Source organism: Trachypithecus francoisi, unplaced genomic scaffold (assembly GCF_009764315.1).
Source record: "Trachypithecus francoisi isolate TF-2019V2 unplaced genomic scaffold, Tfra_2.0 Lachesis_group16, whole genome shotgun sequence".
Taxonomy (NCBI): Eukaryota; Metazoa; Chordata; class Mammalia; order Primates; family Cercopithecidae; genus Trachypithecus; species Trachypithecus francoisi.
In genome coordinates, this window is record NW_022681461.1 from 76,262,637 (window position 1) to 76,280,215 (window position 17,579).

General features: G+C 44.4%; 1 protein-coding gene across 4 annotated transcripts in view; it reads right to left on the reverse strand.

The window, feature by feature from the left end:
• Positions 1 to 15,037, reverse strand: part of PALM2AKAP2 (PALM2 and AKAP2 fusion) — a 402,567-nt gene extending 387,530 nt beyond the window's left edge. For 3 of the 4 annotated variants that reach the window (XM_033237853.1, XM_033237854.1, XM_033237852.1), the window contains exon 1: positions 14,702 to 14,884. In XM_033237853.1, coding sequence (XP_033093744.1) covers positions 14,702 to 14,746 — 45 coding nt within the window. In that variant the 5' untranslated portion in view covers positions 14,747 to 14,884. Of the gene's footprint in view, positions 1 to 14,701 lie in introns of all 4 variants that reach the window. The other variant, XM_033237855.1, reaches the window with a different exon arrangement.
• Between the last annotated feature and the right edge of the window lie 2,542 nt (positions 15,038 to 17,579).

Sequence of the window (17,579 nt, forward strand, 5' to 3'; positions counted from 1 at the left end):
ACATGTATACATATGTAACAAACCTGCACGTTGTGCACATGTACCCTAGAAGTTAAATTAAAAAACAAAAGAAAAAGAAAAAAGAAACCTTACACTATACGGTTGGCTTCCCATTCTCCAAGCAGCTGCCCAGAAGTAGCCCATCTAGAGAATTTCAGGATCAAGCATAGGTATGGCCAGAAAAGCAAAGGTTGTCCATCTGCAGTGAGCAATTGTGAGTGTCCACAACCCTGTCCACTTCACCATGTCCACAGGGCCAGTGCAAGTACTGCAGCAATCATTTTGTAACCCGATTTCACAATTATGGCTCTGCTATCTTCCAAAACCTTGAGCAATTTGAAAATATTTATTAAGGCACCAAAGTCCCTTTGGAAATTTCCAGGCAGACCAGACTCAAAATTGTAGCTGGTGTTTTCGAATAAGAAATGGAAGGGGGCAGAAAGGAAGCACTTAATGATTCAGAGACACCAGGGTCGACCCTGCCACCACTGGCCATGGGCAGCTTTTACCTGGTGGCCACTTTATTTGTAAATCAAGGCACTGGTCCCAAGGGTTCCATGAGGTAACTGAACAGGGAAGGCCAGAAACCATTCCTCACTGGCTCCCTGCTTGGACTCAGGGAATGTGGCTGGTGTGCTCTCTGACCTTTAGTCTTTCACTAAGTGTGCTTAAAGTTCCCTGAGAGAGAAAAGTGAGGGTTCAGGCAAAATCCAGGGAGTAAAAAAAAAAAAATTCACCTGGAAAATTTGCAGTGCTTTCCCTCAACCCTCAGTCCCGGTCAATAGAAAGAAATTTTTTTAATTGTATGGACTTATTTTAGATGGGCCAAACTGTTACCTCTAAGAGATCTGATTTTCTGGTTTTCAAAAAAACAAAACAAAAACATACACTTGGCTTAGATAGCAAAGGATATAATGAGAAAATTCCACAGTGGCAAAACTCACATGCCAGCTTCAGTAAACAAAATCTCTCATCATGGTAAGCCCAGAAAACAGTGAAAAGGATATCTGCGATACTTTATTGGTCTGGACTGTAAGCAATGAGACAACAGTGATTTCTTTAGATAAAAGACTCCTGGAACCTTCATCGCAAATACAGCCATTGAAATATGCCATGTAGAAAGCAGGGGTTGGCAAAGTTTGTCTCCAAATGGTCAGATAGTAAATATTTTTGGCTTTACAGGACATAGAGTCTCTGTTTTAATTATTCACCTCTGCCATTATAGCACAAACTCAGCCATAGACAACACATACATGAATGGGCCTGGTTACGCTCTGGTAGAAGTTTATGGATGCTGACATTTGAATTTCATACAAATCTCATGTGTCATAAAAGACCCTTTTTTGAATTTTTTCAAACATGTAAAAATGTAAAAACCAGGCACTGCTCATAGGTCTTATGAAAAGAGGCTGCAGGCCGAATTTGGCCCACGGGCTATTGTTTGCTGGTCCCTGGTCTAGACCGAAAATTGGAATTTCCACTCATTTTTCATTCTGAAACTGCTATCTAAAATCAATTTTCCTTCTTGCCTCCTTGTGATTCTGAAATCACACTAGTAAAATGGGAAAATGAAAAAACAAACAAACAAGACAAATAAATCAGCCATCACCCCACTCTCCACCAAAGTATCCAGGCTGGAAAAGATCTGGTTGTGATCACCGTGTGACTCATCTTCTACCCACCACAAGGCACTGTCCTGCTCAGTGCAGTATAAGATATATGGCTTGCTGAAGGCTAGCATTCCAATGTTATTTTTAAACTCATCCAGTTTGAGCAATCTCTTTGTTTAGTCTTTTCAGACTTATATTATTCAAAGGTTGGGCCAGAGAAAAAGGGTAGAGGAGGGGCTGGAAAATGAACCGATTTCTGAAATCCTGTTGTCCTCCTTCCTTGAGTACATATTAGATCATTTCTTCTTCTCCGGAAAGGACATAACCAGTTGCTCACAAAACATTTCTTGAAAACCCATTTACGTGTAGAGAAAGCACTCTTATCCTTCCAACACATGCCCTATCTCCCTATAAACATGCTACTATTTAAAATCAAAGCATACAATCGCTTCTAGGCCTTTTGGCTAAGATTAAGTGTAATAAAATCAAAGAGTATTTTCAAAGAGTATTTTCGCCCTTTGGTGAAACACAGATAATGTAGCTTTTGAACTTACATTAGAATGTGGCATGAATGTGAAGAGGATGGGCTTGCCAGATAAAATATGGAATGTCCTGTTAAATGTGAATTTCAGATCAACAACAAATAATGTTTTAGTATAAATATGTCCCCATGGAATCACTGAGCATCCTATACATTTAGTTACTAAATGGAACAACCCTAGTAGGGGATAGTGAAAAGATGACCCAGGCTGGAGCAGAAGGTATCTACTGGGAAGAAGCAAAAACTTGTTATATAGGTATGGTAGGGTGCTCACTATGAAACAGCTCCCCACCAATGGCTGGGAACCAAAGTTTCATGTTCTGGTCAACCCTCCCACCCTCAACTGATTCTTAGGGTCTTCAAAGTCAGGGGACAAGGTAGTACCAAGCAGAACTACTTAGATTCCAGTTACAGTTTTAAAATCAGGCTTCCTGGGAGAATTCTGGGGGCGATGGAACTGTTCCGTTGCCTGAGTGCACTGGTGATTGCACAAATCTACGCATGTGTTCAAATGAAGAGAGGTGCACATCAAGAAAGTTGATTTTAGTGCTTGGAGCAATGGCACACAACTATATTCTCAGCTACTTAGGAAGCTGAGGTGGAAGGATCGCTTGAGCCCAAGAGTTCAGGACCAGCCTGAGCGACATAGCGAGACCCAGTCCTCCAAATTAAAGAAATTTAGTAAGTCTATTTTTCTCTTCATTCATTTTCATTTTTTAAAGAGTACTCGTAGTTTTTACTTCTTACAGAGAACTCATGAGTTCATCCAGCATGCTGAATAAGGAACTGATGTAAGTAGCAGCACTGACACTGACCCAAGACTATGGTTTTCTTACAGGGTATGGATCCCAGAGGGCCCTCCCTGCTATTACAAATGGCCTTCTGGCAGGCCCATCCCACCAAGGTACCCAACATACTTAACTGTATCTGCATCTCACATAGCTTTATGCTGTACCACCCCCCCAACTCCTATTCCCACATACTATTGGCTTTGTAATTAAATAAAATAGGTTGTGAAAGGCAGACATGGAAAACTGGTGGCCCAGGCTGTGGCGGGGGGGGGGGGGGTGGTCATTGAGACAGGGAACAAATCCAGCCCACACCATGTTAAAATCTGTGTTATGTTTGGTTTGGCCCATACAGTATTTAAATTGTTGTGAGCATTTAAACATCAACAGACTTCCTTCAAAATTGGATTCCCAGGTTCTCTTGGAAAAGCAGCAGACCCTGGGCTCAAATTCCCACACAGTACCCATCAGCTGGAGTTGAGCGCTGTCTGTGTCCTCAGAAGTCTGCGCTCTCTTGGCTACCACAGTTCCAAAAACTCAGCCAAGTCAACCTGGTACCTGTGCACATCTGAGATTTCACCTCCCTAATGTAAGGTATTCAGCAGGGTGGCTGGCACATGGACCATCTCCGGAACTGGGAGCCCTCCCTCTGTCCCCTTAAGAAAAGCTACATGATGAAGTACCATCTTTCCCTTGCTTTCTGAAGCCTGAGGTGTCCTGTCTGCATATAGGGGAGAGGGCCCACTTCTGCTGGAGGAAGTCTAGAAAAGACTCCCTCCACTGCCATGCCAGGCTGCTTCCTGCTTTTCTCTGTGGACCCAGGCTGAGAGGGGATGAGATATGGAACCATACAGAGGCAAAAGTAGGAATATGTCAAGTAGAGAGAGATGACAGTGGAAAGAAAGGCAGGTAATTAAGCAGTTTACATTACTTTCACCTTCACCTCCTCTTGTCTGTATTTTCAGAGTCAATATTTTCTCTTCGTTCTCCCTCATCGCATCCAATACTGATCTGACATATATCATTCTCACTCCAGTATGAATAAGGATGGAGAGTGAATAGGCTACTAGTGTCTTATCTCTAGTCATCAGTAAGATTGGAAAGTACATTCTACCACCGCCTCCAGGACCTCCTCTGTCTTCTGACCCATCCCTGCCAAACCTATCCCACCTATTGTTAAATATCCTTTGGGTTTTGTGGTGACTTTTATTTGATTAACAACACTGAATTTTGAACACATATGCTCAGACATCAATGTTTATGAACAAGACTGCCTGCATACCACCTGGAAAAGAAAAATGGGCCATGCATGGTTACAGGAGCACTGCTATCCTAGAGTACACTTTTGATTACCTGAATAAGTAGGGCTTCCTTTTAGCATCACTCATATTAGCCTTGAGCTTCTTAGATACGTCTCACAGTTCCACTGGAGCAAGGAAATTTTCAAAGCACTTGCCACCCCAGTAGAAACAGCACGTGATATCAGCCCAAGATGTATGTCAAGTCTCGCCACAAAAACTCAGTGTTTAAGACCAATCAGGTGCCTGGGGAGAGCCACCAGACTGAGTTCATGCTACCCAGCCAAGAGGCACCTTTCTTAAATCCTGGCCTCTCTCTCTCTCATATCACATGCAGGACACACACACTATCACAGTTACCCAAATCCTAGAGCCCCGTCTGGTATTTATTGGCCTCAAAGTTGTCGACATTAGCACTCAAACACAGACAAAGAAAATCCCCTGCCCGCCACCAAAGGGGTTAAGTTTTCAAGCATGTTTTTCTCTTAAGAATAACATTTTTTGGTAACCCTCAAGGTTTTAAGTTTCAGCCCTGAATTTAAAAATAAAGTTAATACTTAGATGACTGGTTATAATTTAGCAGGGGGGGAAAAATCCCACCCACCTAGAATAGTAAGTAAACCAGTATAATTTTTTTTTTCCAGGAAAAAAGTAAGAGTAGGTTTTACAAATGCCTTCAAGATATTTGGTATTGCACAGGCTGTCTAGAGCCTAAAAGCCTGTAGGGTAATAACATAGGCTTCCACAGGGAAATGATGGACAGGAAGATATGTTCTGATGTCTGGCCCATAGTCTTTTCATCTACAGCTGGGGCTTTTATCTTGGGGCTCACACGTCTTTTCTTTCCCCTTCGATCTTATGCAAAAGAAAGGTACAGACTCCTTGTTCTTTTCTTCTAGCTAAACGTATATGATCCTATAGAAACAGTGATACTAGGGTCAAAGATTAATCCAAAGTATTTTTAATATATATTCAAGCATTATGTAAATAGGCTATAGTCTTGTCTCTGTGTCTGTCAGTCTGTCTCCCTTTCTGTGTGTATCTAATAATCTCCTTTTGAGCATTTTAATTCAACAAGAGACTAATGAAAAATACCAAGATAATAATTAACCAAGGACACTGTAGCTCCAACATGCACTGCCCCACACCACCCTCTGCTCCTGTCGGCATTTCCTGTCAGAAACAGATCTCAGCTGTGTGGTCTTCTCCTCAACCCAGAGCACTTACGAGCAACCTTTCCTCTACAAACTCCGCTGTGCTGTGTGGCCCGTCCCCTACAGTCTCCACGTTCTTTTAGGCCTCATCCTGTACAGTGCAGCCTCTGTGCTTTGTGTTTTAAGATATATAAGAGACCCGGTGAGGCAGAATCCTTCCAAAAATGAAGGGTTGGCTCAAACAACGCATGTTACAAAGACAGGTGAGGGAAGCCTGCATGACATCCTTGGAAGAATGAATTTGTCCTTGATATGCCAATAACAAGTCATACTTGTATATACACAGACTGGCTTCGTAGAATATTAACCATCATTAAATAAATGAACATCAGTTGCTGCTTCTCCTGGCATCCTATTGGAGTTGCCCATGTGAGAAGCAGTCACATCATGAATTAGCACCTGCAGGCTGGAGAAGGGGCCACTAGGCTTGATGGGCTGATCTGCTATGGGATGTCTTCATCTACAGTACCATCATATGTATGGCACGCCTCTTTCAATGAGGCTGTCATGGTGTTGCTGGATATCTCCTCTACCGCATGACTTCTTATCTCACTGAGGTGTCCTCTAAGGCCTCCCCACGGGAATTCTGTAGCCCATAGTTTCAGTCAGTCAATCCCAGGCAAACTCTCTCAACCTGCCCTTCCAATCCCGGGCAAGCCTTCCAAACTGGCGTTGTCAAGTAACCAACAGATCTCACTTTACTTAAATAGATTAAAGCAAGTTCCTGAGATAAGCAAAGACCTCTTCTTGATTAGCCAATATAATGTGAGAATGACAGAGCTACACAGGGTGTCACTCTTGCCCAGTCTGGAGTGCAATGGCAGTGATCACAGCTCACTGTAGCCTTGAACTCCTGGGCTTAAGTGATCTTCCCACCTCAGCCTCCCAAGTAGCTGGGACTATGGGAGTGCGCCACTGCACTCGGCTTGCATGACTTCCAAACTGGGCTATGTTTAAGGCTCTCATTAATCAAGACTAAATTTGGCCTTTTATTCTATTTCACCTCTTCAGAATACACACACCACACAAATTCCTGGGCATATCACAATGGGCATGTGACGCATATCGGGACCCAGGTCATAATCTTCCTTTACTATTGATCTCCTACACTTCACCAGTGGCTTTCAAAGTGTGTTCCCCAGAATAGCAGTGTAGCTGGGAACTTGTTAGAAATACAAATTCTCAGGCCACATCACCCTAGACCTACAGAATTAGACACTCTGGGAGTGTGCCCTTGCAATCTGTGTTTTAGGGAATCCTCCAGGTGATCCTAATGCACTAACGTTTGAGAATCACTGTTCTATACCATACATGACAAAAACATCGGTCAAATGGCAGTTGCTGCTACTATGAGTCCTACCTGAGCCCAGCAGAATCTCCCTCCAATGCGCATTACTTGAGGCTAATAATAAATCAGGATCAACTCAAACATCCTGGCTGACAAGAGATAGTCTTGGGCTTCATATCAGGTTTGCATTTCAGATTTGCCTACCTTGAGTATAGGTTCTTAAAGATTCTTTTCTAATAACAGAAGTTTCCCAAATTAAGGTGAAGACTTGATGTCGTTTAGATTTTTTTGGTTGAGTTAGAGAGCAATTACCTATCTGGACTATCTGGATGTGAGTATTCTGAGTTTCAATAATGTCAGTGATTGCAAGGGCTCATTTAATGTCAAAAGATATGGCAAATAAGCACTATTTATCCAATGATCCAAACATCTGGACACCAAACTCACAAAGCTCTGGTGAAAATGCAACCTGCTAATTACAACATTATGAAAGATCTCAGGGGTGCTGATAGGTTTACTTCACAGTATCCTTATGAAATCCAAATAAATCAATGCATAAGGAAAGCATACTGTAAAGTTCAAAGCTCTATCTGTATCTAAAGGTCACAAAACGTCGGCCTCTTGATCCAAAGGAATTGTGTTGTGACCGCCAATCTTTTTAAAGTTTTTAAACTAGTTAATACTGTTCTTTTTTAAGTGGGAGATCTCACATTTTAAAAATCAGATTTCTGGCTTCTCTTGAAAATGAGTTGATGTAACAACATAAGACCCACGTTCTCACAAGGCATAAATTAACTGCATCTTAACTGAGAGGTGGCATCTGCTCTCTAGGGACCAATACTTTTGACTCAATCTGTGTCCCTCATTTACATTGCATGCTGGCCCCCTGGCCTGTTGAGTTAACAATTCCTGCCCATGATAAATAATCCATTTTATTATTATTAATACTATCTTCATGCATTGAAAACTCAGGAGTTACATCATTTATCTGATTTCCTAGTGTTTATCTAATTTCCTAGTTTGGCAAAAATGTTGCGGCTAATAGAATTCTCCTTTCACTCTTTGTGTCCACTTTCTGTTTAAAGATGTGTGAGTTATGATTTGTTCATTTGCTTATTATAAATAGGAAAGTTTGTAAGTGCTTAATGCATGCTTTCTCTGAGCATTTCCCAAGAAACCTCAAAAGAACCATCACAAGACGATGAAGTGGGTATGATCATTATCCCCATCTTACAGGTGAGGAAATCAAGGTAATGACATCATACAGATACTAATGGAAAGACCAGGACTTGCGCCAGGCCTTCCTGACACCAAATCCATGCTGGTAACTACCCCACCAGACTGACAGCCCTTGGGACCACCATCTCTGTGCATCAATATCCATCTGCTGTCTCAGTCAATTTCATACCACAGAATAACTAACTCCTAGTGCCAAGCAAGTTCATCAGCATTCCCAAATGAGATCAGTAATGAAATGTGGAGAGTTCAAAGGACCAACAGCAGTGACCCCAAAGCATTGAGTAGCCCCCAAAGAAATACAGAAACAACTCTACTGGGCCCTGGTTTTCCTTTAAATATTGACAAACTATAACCCACAACCCCCTGGCTTAGCTTTATCTATGATGACTTTTTTGTTTTTTCATGATAACTGCTCTATGTCTCAGAGCATTTTAAAGTTTGTCAGAGCAGCAGTTTGTTAGGCCTTAACATGGAATTTTAGAAGCTGGGTGTCATCTGCATCTCTGAGACAGAATATAACAGATGAACGACCAGGATCGTAAATTCTCCAGTTCTCTGACAGCTGCATATCAATGACACAAGTCCATAAGGGACATGGATGGGGATGGTCCCCACATGAATCAGTGTCTGTTTCTACAGGGCTTGGGTTTGGGTCTCTTTTGTTGTTGTTGTTGTTGTTGTTGTTGTTGTTGTTGTTGTTGAGATGGAGTCTCGCTCTGTGGCCCAGGCTGGAGTGCAGTGGCCGGATCTCAGCTCACTGCAAGCTCCGCCTCCCGGGTTTACTCCATTCTCCTGCCTCAGCCTCCTGAGTAGCTGGGACTACAGGCGCCCGCCACCTCGCGGTAGAGGGGGTTTCAGCGTGTTAGCCAGGATGGTCTCGATCTCCTGACCTCGTGATCCGCCTGTCTCGGCCTCCCAAAGTGCTGGGATTACAGGCTTGAGCCACTGTGCCCGGCGGGTTTGGGTCTCTAACCCCTCTGAGGGATCCTTGGGAAACTGGACTGGATAGTATATAAATCATAGCAAGGACTTTTGCCCACACTGGGCAGGCCAGCCTAAAAGGACTGGATCAAAAGCAGGCTGGTGGCCTCCTTAGCCACTGGCACCACATTCCAAGCCTGGTACTCAAGGCTGTAACGCTCCCAGGCAAGAAGAGAGGCAAATCCAACGAAAAGCCAATGAGCACTTTTCTGTAAGCCCACGGCACAGCCAGCCTAGGCCAACAATGTATACCCAGGTCTATGCAGGACTGAGAACAGAATCAGATGAAAGCCATAAACTCACTAGCTGCCCCCTTGGTGAGAGTTTCAAGAATGAAAGAGGCCGAAAGTGAAATCCTAACAAGGGCATATTCCAAAGAGACACATCCAAGCTCACTCCTCTCCTCCCAGTCAGAAGATTTTAGTCCAGCAGGATCTAAGTGGCAGTTTCAGCCCACATCAAAGCATCCTTCCAAGGCTGGATGTACCACTAACACAAGTGATATGGTTTGCTGTGTCCACACCCAAATCTTATCTTGAATTCCCATGTGTTGTGGGAGGGTCATGGTAGGAGGTAATTGAATCACGGGGATGGGTCTTTCCCACGCTGTTCTTGTGACAGTGAATCAGTCTCACGAGATCTGATTGTTTTATAAAGGGGAATTTCCCTGCACAAACTCTCTTCTCTTGTCTGTCGCCATGTGAGATGTGCCTTTTACCTTCCGCCATGATTGTGAGGGACCTCCCCAGCCACGTGGAATTATAAGTCCATTAAACCGTTTTTTCCTTATAAATTAGCCAGTCTCGGGTATGTCTTTATCAGCAGTGTGAAAACGGACTAATATAAGAATTGGGAGTCAGGAGAGGCTGGGATTTACTACAACTCTTCCACCTCTATCTGTGTAAGCTTAGATAGCTCTGAATACTCATCTGTAAAGCATAAAAGATTTGCCCTACACACCTCAGGAAGAAGGTAGCAAAAAAAGGTTTTCATAAAGTACTGTACAAATGCAAAGATCATTTTTATTACTTCACAGAGTGGGTTCTAATTAAATGGGACAAAATTCCCTAAAGAACAGCATAGGTTAGATTAGCATTTCCTATTTCTGCACATATATATACATACTTATGCTGGTCCCTGGTGTAACCTGAGCCTTGTCCATGTGGCTCTTAGGAGTTTCACCCAAGACAATTTCTATAACATTTAGTTATTTTCACTCATGCCCAAAGAAAACTATCTTCCTCTCCAATGTGCAGACATAACAGCACCCTCCCCCAAGGTTGGTTTCCATTGAGACACAACAGCTTCTTCCCCATGGGAATGTTACTCATTCCATTAAATTTTATGTTGGGTGTTTCTATGCACTGAATCCAGGCTTGAAAGACTCTCAAAAGCAGGTGGGCCTCCTGGCTTGTCTCAAGCTTTCTCATTGCAATGGAGTCAGTCTGCTGCTCCCTCCTGGGCTCACACTCAGGCTGCTGAGACCACCTGCACAGTGTGCTCATGAGAAAAGTGTGAGCCGCTGCCGCCATCTTGGGTGGTAGCTCAGGGCAGCAGTCAAAGCAAAGGCTCCAATGGCCTGCTGTGGGTAGCGTTCAAATCCTGGCTTTGATACTATCAATTTAATGTTAGGCCAGTTCTAGAACCTCCTTGCCTATAAAATATGAGTAATACTGTAGTGCCTACCTCATAAGCCTCTTTTTAGAATTCAGTGAGATAATACATGCTGAAAAGCATTTCAGTGTTCATTCTGAGTTTGTGTCTTTAGCTACTGACTTAACTTCTTCATGCTTTTGCCTTTCCCTTTCTCACACTAAATGTCCTGAATAAATAATGATCAAATAACAAATAAACAAATGCCTCCTGGTAATTGGGAAGGTTATGACGTTATTTTACATTTTATTTTACCCAATTTTCAGGACTTACTCAAATGTCTTCTTTTTGGGGAATGGTGACACAACTCTGAGACTGGTTTACATGTTCTTCCTGGGTACTCATTTTCATAGTACTCCTGGATAGTAGTTGCTTATGTGCTTTTCTGTTTCTTCCATTGAATATAAGTAACGTTAGGTGAAAAACAAAAAGTATTTCACACCATGCCTTGCTGAATGAACAATATTAAATAAATGGCAATTGCTGTTATTAGTCCCTGGGATTACCATTCTCATTCACACTGTTTCAGAGGCTTTTTTACCATGTTCTAAATGTAAAGTTTGGGGAGTATCCCTACAGATGAAAGGAGCATGTGAGCGTAGAGATCATTGTCAAAGATGGACTTGCTCTTCTTTTGGCAGAAAATAGGATAAGAGTCATCTTTTCTCATTGATTAGTTCCTGGACATAAATGGAAGACTCCATTAAAGCACTGTAGTTTCTAAGTATTTAATTCAGTTTTGTGGGGGGGGGGATATTCCACAGATGTTCATGTGACAAGCATCTTAGGTCTCAGGACATCTGTCCTTCAAGAAATTATGTGCAAAAGCTGAAATAAAGGTTTCAGCCTCTGGTGGCTGAAACCTGGGGACACCAACTTTTCAGTGTTGCCAATACCTTCCCAGAGGAGGCAATCTGTAAATGCCTACTGAACAAATGGATGAATGAATCCTCAAGTCATATCTCTGCCTCTGTCTAAAGCATTTAGAGAAAGTGATACTGGGCAGGGCCCTGACTTTCAGTCAGTTGAAGGAAGGGATTTTTTAAAAAAAGCTGTTCAGACCGAGTATAGTGGCTAATGCCTTTAATCTCAGTGCTTTGGGAGGCTGAGGTGGGAGGATCACTTGAGGCCAGGAGTTCCAGACCAGCCTGGGCAACATGGCAAAATTCCATCTCTACAAAAAATTTAAAAATTAGCTGGGCATGGTGGGACACGCTTGTAATCCCAGCTACTGGGAAGGCTGAGGTGGAAGGATGGTTTCAGGATGCAGTGAGCCGTCATGGCAGCACTCCAGCCTGGGTGACAGAGTGAGACTGTCTAAAGAAAAAAAAAAAAGCTGTTGATACACATTCCACTTCAGAGACGTTGCTTCTGACCCCCCACAGGACAAGACAGCAATACAGACAAAAGCTAAGGGCTCTGCTCAACACCATCCAATGGCAGCTGCCTGCCAGGTGCTTCACCTCCATCCTAACTAAACCTTACAACCAGCCCAGGAGGTAGAACTCACGAGCCCATTCTACAGATGAAGGAGCTGAGACCCAGACTAAAGACTGCCCAAGGCCCCGCAGACTGGAATCCCAGTCGATGCTCTGCCTCTGAGGGAGAAGCCCAAGTAGGTGAAGATGTGAGGACCTATTCTCTTTTTCCCTCACATTGCCAGAGAGACTTCAGGAGTGCTAGGTTCTAGGGGCAGGCTTGTGAGCTCCTCAGGGCCCCCTGAGAACTCCAGGAAGGTGGTGAGAGAGTCAGGTTGGCAGAATTCAGAGAGTGAGAACTAGGCCAAAGCATAGCATAAAACCATTTATCGATATGGCCATAAGTCCCCCCACCCAACTCCCTCTGTCTCTTAATTGTCTCTGTCTCTCTCTCTCTCTCTCAGACACACACACACACATACACACACACACTTAGCAAATCTGTCCTGACAACATCCTCAGTATCCTCAGGGAATTGGTTTCAGGACCCCCCCCCCCTTGGATATCAAAATCAAAGGATGCTCAAGTCCCTATAAAATAGCATGATATTTGCATATAACCTACTCACATCCTCCCACATACATTAATCATTTTCAGATTATTTATAATACCTAATGCACTGTAAATGCGATGTAAACAGTTGATTTTATTTGTTCAGGGAATGATGACAAGAAAAAGTCTGTACACGTTCGGTACAGACTCAAACTATCCATTATTTTTTCTAATAGTTTCAATCCAAGGTTGACTGAAGGCGTGGATAAGGAACCCATGGATAGGGAGGGCAGATTGTATAGGTTCACATTCATAAGAATAATCAACAGCTTCCCCGATGCACAGGATAAACTCAATTCTTCAATAACTGAAGAGGCACGAGTGAGTATTTGTGTGTATTCTTATACACTCAAGAGAATTACCAAAGATTTGCCTAGATCTTTCTTGAAAATCGACTTGGCTTCTGCTGGGATTACTCAACCGCACTTGGAAAAGGGTAGCCCCAGTGTTAGCAGCTACTGGCTCCATGTTTGGAAAGCAAGTCCTTTCATGGAGTTCAGCTGTTCCTCAGGCATCCAGCAAAGCTGGTTGTGCAAAGGCAGAAAATGTGACAACTGTTGGAAGCCTTCAGCAGCGGCCAGTGGGAACAGCCCCTGCATCAACAGTTAAAGCAACCTATTATCCAGTTCACACAAAACACCCACCAGCTACATGGCACCAGTAACTCAATATCACCATTCTTATCAAGTTCATGACATACTGGCCATGCTGCCTTGCCACCAACTTTAGAAACCACAAATAACTTCACAAATCATCAAAATACACATGCACAGGGGGAAAGAGAAAGAAGAAAAAACAACCTTTCTGAGTTCGGAGCACCACATTCAAAGATTACCTAATAGGCAAACCATGGCATTTCAATATTGCCAGCAAACATCTCTCTCACTTCCGTGGTGAAGTCTCCAAGACATTTCAGATTTGAGGCGTTTGAGAAGGAGAGTCTCAGAGCCATGGAGACCACGTCAAATGCTTCTAAAAAAAGAAGGGTCTGTGTGCATTTTCCCAATGAAGAATCTGTTCAAAAAGGCTTTGGAAAACACTTTAATATACTTTGCTTCTAAAACACTACACACTATTTCTCCAACAAATTTATATGTGTTTCCAGAGAACTTCCGAACTGAAAAAAAAATGTATTTAAGTGGAAGAATGTCTGGAGATTCTTTTATTCCAATATGTTAACGGACCTTCTTTTTTAATTGTTACTATTTCATATGGTAGCAGTAATCATTCCCTCATCCTCGAAGAAAATATATAATCCAGCTGTGGTGGCTCCACTAAAAATACCACATCTGTGGATCATTGGCAACACTGTGTTAAGATTGCTCAAATCTAGGCAGTTTCAGAGAGTTATTTTCTAAACCCACGATGCACATGGGTACACTTTTCTGAAAGTGCCTGCGAACTTTGCCAAAACTGACTGCTCCTTTGTATGCTGAAAATAGGTTTTCAGATACTCCACACCATAAGGAGGAGGCTCTCATGGAATATTATAACCAGGACCCAGTTGTAAGAAGTCCCCAGACCTCCAGGAAGGTGGCTTGCGTCAGTGCCCTTGTCATATCAAACAGAGAAGGGAAAACTAACATTCCCGGTTTCTGGGAGGAGGTTCTACCGCGTGGCTGGCTGAGTCGCTGACTCCTGGTTTTCCACTTAACAGAAGGACGGCTTCCGCAGAGAGGATGGTAGCCACCCTTTGGGTCACCCTTCTCTTGGTTCTCCAGGCTATGAAGTCAACGTATGCCTGAGCATTCGGTGATAATATTCCTGGAGTTCTCCCCCTACCCCAAGCCTCTGTTTAGTCCTTCCCCAAAGTCCAGCAGCAAGCATCTTATTTTTAAGCCAATCTTCCACATTCAAATCCCCAAAGTGCGCCCTTGGGGGTTTCCATCTACAGACATAGAAAAGAAAAGGCAGCCTAGCTGAGCCCTGACAGAGTTTTAGCCCCCGGAATATATGACCTGTGGCTACTGTGCTGGCATGCCGCTCGCCCCGAAACCCTCGGGGGGCCCCGTTCCACCCCAGACAATAGAGCAAGAAAATAAAATGAAAGTGGACTTACTGCTATGGCTTGCAGCCTTTCCTTGTGCAATTCCGCCTCTGCCATCCTGGAGAAGGGCACACAGGCAGGGGAAAGAGGAAAGAAAAAACACACGCTGTAGTCACCCAAGGAAACTGATGGGCACCCCGGGGGGCTTTGCTAGAACCCGAGAGAACGCCGAGGGACGGCTGGGGATCCTCTCCGGGGGCGGCGGGCAGAGCTATGCGCACGGCGGGCTCGCCCGGACTCAGCCTCTGGCCCCCGCCCTCCTGGCCGCCTGGCTGCGCCCCAGCGCCGCCGCTCACTGCATCTCCCGGTCGCCGCCGCCGCCGGCCGCGCCAGCCGAGGACGTGGGACGCGGGCAGCCGCCGAGAGGGCGCGCTCGCCCGGCGCTAGTTCTCCGCCCTGACGTCTCGGTGCCTCGCTCCGCCCCTGGAGTGCGGTGGACCCAAGGCCGCGGTCCAGGGCGGCTCCGAGCGATCGCTGCCGCGGGTCTCCAACGCTCAGACGGACGGCGCGCGAGCTAGTGGGCACCTGGGGCGCGGGCGCACGGCGAGGTGCTGGGGCGCACGGCTGGCGTGGCCCGCCCCGGGGGACACGCGCTCGCTGGGGCGGAGGCAGAGCGCAGTGGCGCCTCCACCTGGCAGATGCCAGTGGAGAGGGGCGTCTGACCGAATGTGGGACCCGAGCACGTGCCGTTACAGGGAGGCTGAGGCCACTGAGTGTTCAGGGCACCTTCTAGCTCCGGCCAGACGCTTGGGCTCCACCTGGGGACATTTACAATTTGGGAAGGGCTGCCTTGCCCAAAGATGACCAAGTTCTCAACATCAAGTCGGCCGAGGGTAGGGTATATCTCCAGAGAGGCCACCCTTCTGGTGAGGCGATATATGGCCTTAAAAGAAGCCGCGAGTTTTTAGTCCTGGGTGCTAGGCTAGGCTTCACAATGTATTAGCTGTGAAAGCTCGGGCAATTCGCTTAACCACTCTGAACCTCAGTTTCCTCATCTGAAATAAATGAAGGATCACGGAGGTGTCATTAGAGACGAATGAGAGACAGTATATAAAGGTGCTTTGTAAAGGGCAATCACAGACATCTGCTCTTATTATCATTATCCTGTGACATTCTGGATGGAAATCCTTCCAGGGTCTTCTGTTCACTGCATCTGACAGGAAAAGTCACCTATTCTTTACTAAAACAGGATACCATGTGGTACTAATGTGAGTCTTTTGTGACAGACAGGTCCTGGACTGGGTGTGAGAAGTGGATCAGGCCTGGTCCAAAAGGAGATCAATGCCAAAGACAAACAAAATGCCTCTTCACATTAAGGCAGGGCCTGCTAGAATTCCCAACATTCATATGCAAACTTTTCTTCATAAAATGAAATAAATACTGAAATAACTAAAGTGGCCTCTTTAGATCCACAGGATTTAAAGGCATGTTAAAAGATAAACACATCAGGCCTGATGTGATGGCTTATGCCTGTAATCCCAGCACTTGGGGAGGCTGAGGCGGGTGGATCACCTGAGGTGAGGAGACCAGCCTGGCCAACATGGTGAAACCCCGTCTCTACTAAAAATACAAAAAATTAGCTGGGCGTGGTGGCGGGCACCTGTAATCCCAGCTACTTGGGAGGCTGAGGCAAGAGAATCACTTGAACCTGGGAGGCAGAGATTGCAGTGAGCCGAGATCACATCACTGTACTCCAGCCTGGGCAACAAGACTGAAACTCTGTCTCAAAAATATATATATGTACATCAAATTTTCCCAAATCACCTGCTTCCTGAATAAATGCTGCCATTTCAACTAAATTGCCCTTTCAATTTTCACAGAGGTTCACCTGTCACTGATGAACAATTACTCCTCTGACCAAGGATGGAAGCACTCACCAAAATCATTTACTGATGGATTGTTTTCCCATCTTTTTCATAACAAGTGTAGGTGGAGCTGTTTGTTTCATAAATCCAGCCAGTGCCAGATTCTACATCCCACTCCAGTATATCAGAAACCTACTTTCTGGCTAAGAACCATCCTTTTCTTCAAATGTATCCTTTTTTCTTCATTTCCAGCACAAGCCCCAACAGGACAAGTTATTTAAAGGGGGTTTGCTCACAAATAAATAAAGTTGTTATTGCTTCAGCAGAGTGATTGTAGAGAATACCAAGATGAGGAAAATGAGACCAGAGAGGTTGAACGACTCAGCTACAGTTACAGAGCTGAGATTTAAACTCAGATCACACTCACCAGAGTCCATGCTCTTAACCACTAAGCACCAGGCTTGGCCAATGATATGGAGATAGAAGCAGGCCCCAGGAATAAACAATTGAACCAGAAATGGTCCTTCTACTCCCAGCTATACAGGTATTTAAAAAGTATAATTGAGCACAACAGTGTGAATGTACTTATTGTCATCAAACCATATGCTTAAATGTGGTTGAAATTTTAGGTGTTTTATATTTAACCGCAATAAATTTTTAAAAGGAGTAATGGAATGGGGAGGTGGAGAAGGAAAAAGGCCTGGGCATCCTTGGGAAGTGAACAGTTGGAAAGATCTGAACTCTGAATAGAAGAATCAGGGTTGGGGACACACATCCAAGTGTCATCTACTTTGCAGTTACAGTTAAAGAAATGAGAACAGCCAGCATGAGAAAACAGAGCAAGAAGAGGAGAGAGCCCAGCAAAGAAGACTGATTAAGCATTGTCTGAGAAGTAGAAGGAAAAATCCAGAGGGATTTACAACAAAAGCCACAAAGAAGGAAAGAGGTCTTCAATAGGGCCATATGCTTCTGAAAGGTCATGGGGGATGCAGATGAAGAAGAGGCCATTGGATGGCTGTCAGGAAGCCATGAGTGACTTGTGTCTGGAAGGTGAGCTTGGAAGCACTTACAAGAGTTGAGGAACG